The sequence below is a fragment of the Molossus molossus genome, unplaced genomic scaffold, assembly GCF_014108415.1.
Source record: "Molossus molossus isolate mMolMol1 unplaced genomic scaffold, mMolMol1.p scaffold_m16_p_6, whole genome shotgun sequence".
NCBI classification, from domain to species: domain Eukaryota; kingdom Metazoa; phylum Chordata; class Mammalia; order Chiroptera; family Molossidae; genus Molossus; species Molossus molossus.
In genome coordinates this window covers 65,526,159-65,529,979 of record NW_023425399.1, presented here as the reverse complement: position 1 = coordinate 65,529,979, position 3,821 = coordinate 65,526,159, and the positions used below count along the sequence as shown (strand labels likewise).

Here is a 3,821-nt window from a genome sequence, read left to right as displayed (position 1 = left end):
ATTCAGTCCAGCTCCGCTCTGGGGTCAGGATGAGCTCCAGCAACCATGTAGCCGGACGCCTGCCTTATTTTTTCACTTTGTTTCTTTTTGGAGGTGGGCTTGTTAATCACCTTGTTCAGCTGTGGTGCCCCAGGAAAGCTGACGGGAGCGTTAGGTAAAGCCTCCCTGTGACCTGCGTGCACACACCAGCCTATAAACCCAGGCAGAATGACAGTGACAGCTGCCTTGGAGCAGAGGGATTCGAGAGGTCAGTTCCACAGCCGCAGGGACAAGTATATCATTACAGCCCGGCTGCCGAGAGAGAAACCATCTGAGCTCTCTCCTTGTCCCACTGCGGCTGGGCGTCTTGGACACCTGACCCCAACCCTCCGCGAGCTTCCTCCGCTCGGACTGCCCGCCACCGACCTGTCCTCGCCTCCGCCGGCCCTGCCTGCCTGGGGCAGCCAGGCTTCCAGCGGCTAGGGTAGGACTCACCCCAACCTCTGGGCAACAGGGGAGAAAGGGTGGAAAGGAAAGCCAATGGGGGCCAGGCAGTCCAGCGCCGCTCCCAAGGACCGGGGCCCCGGGGGGATCGTGTTTCTGCGGAGGAGGCAGAAATTCTCCCCTTGGGATGACGCCCTGCTCTCGGGAAAGGACCCCCGGTCCCTGCTGAAGCGGGGCATGCGCCACATCAGCTTCAGCCTGGTCACCAAGGGAATGACGGACATCCCCGACTTTCTGTGGGGCTTGTCCGAGGTCCAGAAACTCAATCTGTCTCACAACCAGGTCAAGGTTCTGCCCCCCGAGGTGGGGAGGCTCACCCGGTTGGTGGTCCTGAACTTGTGCGGGAACCACCTGAAAAGCCTGCCACAGGAAATCAGCCTCCTCAGGGGCCTGAAGGTGCTGTTCCTCGACATGAACTTCCTGACCGACGTGCCGGCCGAGCTGGGCGCCTGCAGGAGCCTGGAGGTCCTGAGCTTGTCACACAACCGCCTGTCCCAGCTGCCCGCCAGCTTCGCCGACCTCTCCAGGCTCAGGAAGCTGAACCTCAGCAACAACTGTTTTGCTCACATCCCCATCTGCGTGTTTGCACTGAAGGAGCTGGATTTCTTGCACGTGGGCTCCAATCGCCTGGAAAACATCGCCGAGAGCATTCAGTGTCTGGGCAGCCTGCAGATCTTCATCGCGGAGAACAACAACATCCACTCCTTCCCGCGGTCGCTCTGCCTCCTCACCAGCCTGGAGCTGCTGAACTTGAACAACAATGACATCCAGACCCTCCCGGAAGAACTCTACCGGCTGTGTAGACTGGTGAGGATTGCTTGGAATCCCATGGACAAGGGGCTGCACATTTCCCACAACCCGTTATCTAAGCCTCTGCCAGAGCTGGTGGAGGGGGGCCTGGACTTACTGGTCAGCTACCTGAAGGACAAAAAGCACAACTGACTGACACTCTGTCAGCTGGGTGCTTCTCTGGTCTAAGCTTTCTCCTCTTACTGCTTGTGTTGATCAAAGCTTGTGTTAATATTTGCTCAATCGTAGTTGAAAGCCATTCCAGGTAGAGGTTTGCTTTACCTCTGTATGTTCCTAATAACTCCCATAATGTGTTCATCTCATTCTAAACATAAATGGTAACAGGACTTTGGTTTTCTCCAAAGAGAAATAATTGCTCTAATTTTCCTGAGGAGCAGTGTGATTCAACCCTTGCAATAATGGTCAGCAGGTCTGATTCAGTGGAATCCAAAAGTTAAATATTTACTAAATATATGCCAAGTATGATATGAGGCATTGGCAACTTCTGGTTTCAGTCTCTGAATTGGCAACCTGTAGCCAGGTAGCAACAGCAACACATGCTCCTGCCCCAGCTGGAACCAAGCACTACTTGGGACCAAAGAGTAAGTTGGAGCCCTGCTCTCTTGGCCATGACGGAATCAGACAGAGCTGTCCCCCTCGAGTTCTGGGGGGAACAATTAGAGGAAATTGTCTCTAAAATGACTGTAGAGTAACAATCAAGTTTTTTTATGTTTACATGTGGTGGTGAGTGACTGGGACAGCATGATGGCTTTCAGATAGTAAATACAAACCGATTTGAATGTGCAGCTTCAAACTTTTTCCCTGTCCTCTTGCAACCACAGTCATGTCCCGGAGCTTTTCTAAAGATGCCAGTCAATGCTCGTCATCCTTTCTGATGTCACTTCTCCGCCTTGGCTGGATTCACCCTCTCAGAGACAGGATAGTAATTGAGAAAAACAATGGCCAAAGGGCAGGAAAAAGGAGGTAAGGCATAGACAAGCCACACAAGCAATGTAATTACCCTTCCAACAATAGAGATGGTAATATTTGCCACTTGGCTTTCACATATGGATATTTAAAAATGACTTTAGTGACATTTAAAAGCTCTTTGGACAAAATACTGTAAAATATTAAATTTGTTTTGTTTTTAATTATAAAAGTACACAGCTATTAAATGTGACATCAGGGTGAGCAATTTTAGACTTTCTGCCACAAGGGTCATTGGGTCTTACTGCTGTCACAATAGCCAAGAGCCCCTAATGTCTTAGGGGCTGTCACTGTGTATTGAGAGTTAAAGAATTAGAATGAAGAGGTGGCAGTGGAGAACACGCAGCACCAATGGATTAGTGGAGAGCGAATTGTTCAGGTCTTGGCATTTTTGTTTACAGAACATAGCTGATAATTTCAAGACAGAATTTAGGTTTGTTGCCAAGACTTGTCTAACTTCTTAATAACCTTGGCTTAATTCAGTTAAACTTATATTAATTAGCACCTTCTCTTCTTCACTAGTGGGTTGGGAACCTGAGAGGAGAAAAGCCCTGATCCTCCCACCAAGGGGCTCACAGTGTGGTGAAAGGGACAGAAACCCACATGGGTTCCAGCAGTGTGCAGTGAGACAAGATTCCCCTCAAGAGAAATGTAAGTGATGGGCTGGAGTAAGGGTGACACACTGGAAGGTGTAGACTAGACGGAGCCTCAAGGTCTCAATAAACAAAGAACAGAAACCAAAGAACAGGACTGGGAGATATCAGTCAAACCCTTATTCACTGCAGCCATCGCACCCTAATTCCTGCCCCTCCGCCCTGTGCCCAATGTGGGAGAGAGCAGTCCGATGCTGGGTCAGTGGATCTGAGCACAGGCAGGTTTTGTGTGATGCTGCCATCTTCTAAGAACTGCTCAGCAAAGGGCCATATCATTTATTAATAGGACAGGTGATTTTTCCAAACAAACTTCAAAGTCAATTTCCCACTCATAAAAGACAAAAGCCAATTCCTGCTGTTATCATCAGATACTATAGTTCATTAGCATGTTTTCGCACGAGCTCTCTGCCAAACCATTGCGAACAGATCTTACCAGTGTCACTGGGCGGCAGCTGAAGTCCCCTCCAGTAGCAACTGGAGACCTGTCTCTCCCTGCCAGGCCCAAACAGGCACACTCCAGTATCCTCACCCACGTTAGCTTGCTAAGCCAAGACTATTTAAAGACATCAGTGGAGTTTTTACTTGACCTCATGACTCAGTTGGAAATAGCAGGACGAGCCCTCCTCTGCAGCGTAACCGAGCAGATCACTTACTGAGCACTAGCTGAAGCACATGCAGCTGTCAGACAAACACCGGCGGGTGCCAGGATCACGCCTGTTCCCTGTCTGCTGCTGAAGAACCACTTGGGCTCAAGCTGAATTTCCATGACCTTGCTATGGGCTGAGAGGCTGGCCCGGACAGCAGCTCCACGCTGTTCCTGCTGAGCAATCATTTCATTTCCTCTCCTTGCTTTTTCAGTCACTTGATCCCACAGCAACTCCACTCCAGGAAAAAAAACCTAACCATATT

General features: G+C 50.1%; 1 protein-coding gene across 1 annotated transcript; it reads left to right on the top strand.

The window, feature by feature from the left end:
* Positions 1-340: 340 nt before the first annotated feature.
* Positions 341-2,380, top strand: LRRC30 (leucine rich repeat containing 30). Its single transcript, XM_036245288.1, has one exon. It carries the CDS (start codon positions 520-522, stop codon positions 1,423-1,425), a length of 906 nt encoding a protein of 301 aa, XP_036101181.1. The 5' UTR covers positions 341-519; the 3' UTR covers positions 1,426-2,380.
* The last annotated feature ends 1,441 nt before the right edge of the window (positions 2,381-3,821 follow it).

What these genes read in the sequence shown, in the direction of transcription:
- LRRC30 (XM_036245288.1), top strand. Translation starts at nt 520, where the DNA reads ATGGGGGCCAGGCAGTCCAGCGCCGCTCCCAAGGACCGGGGCCCCGGG.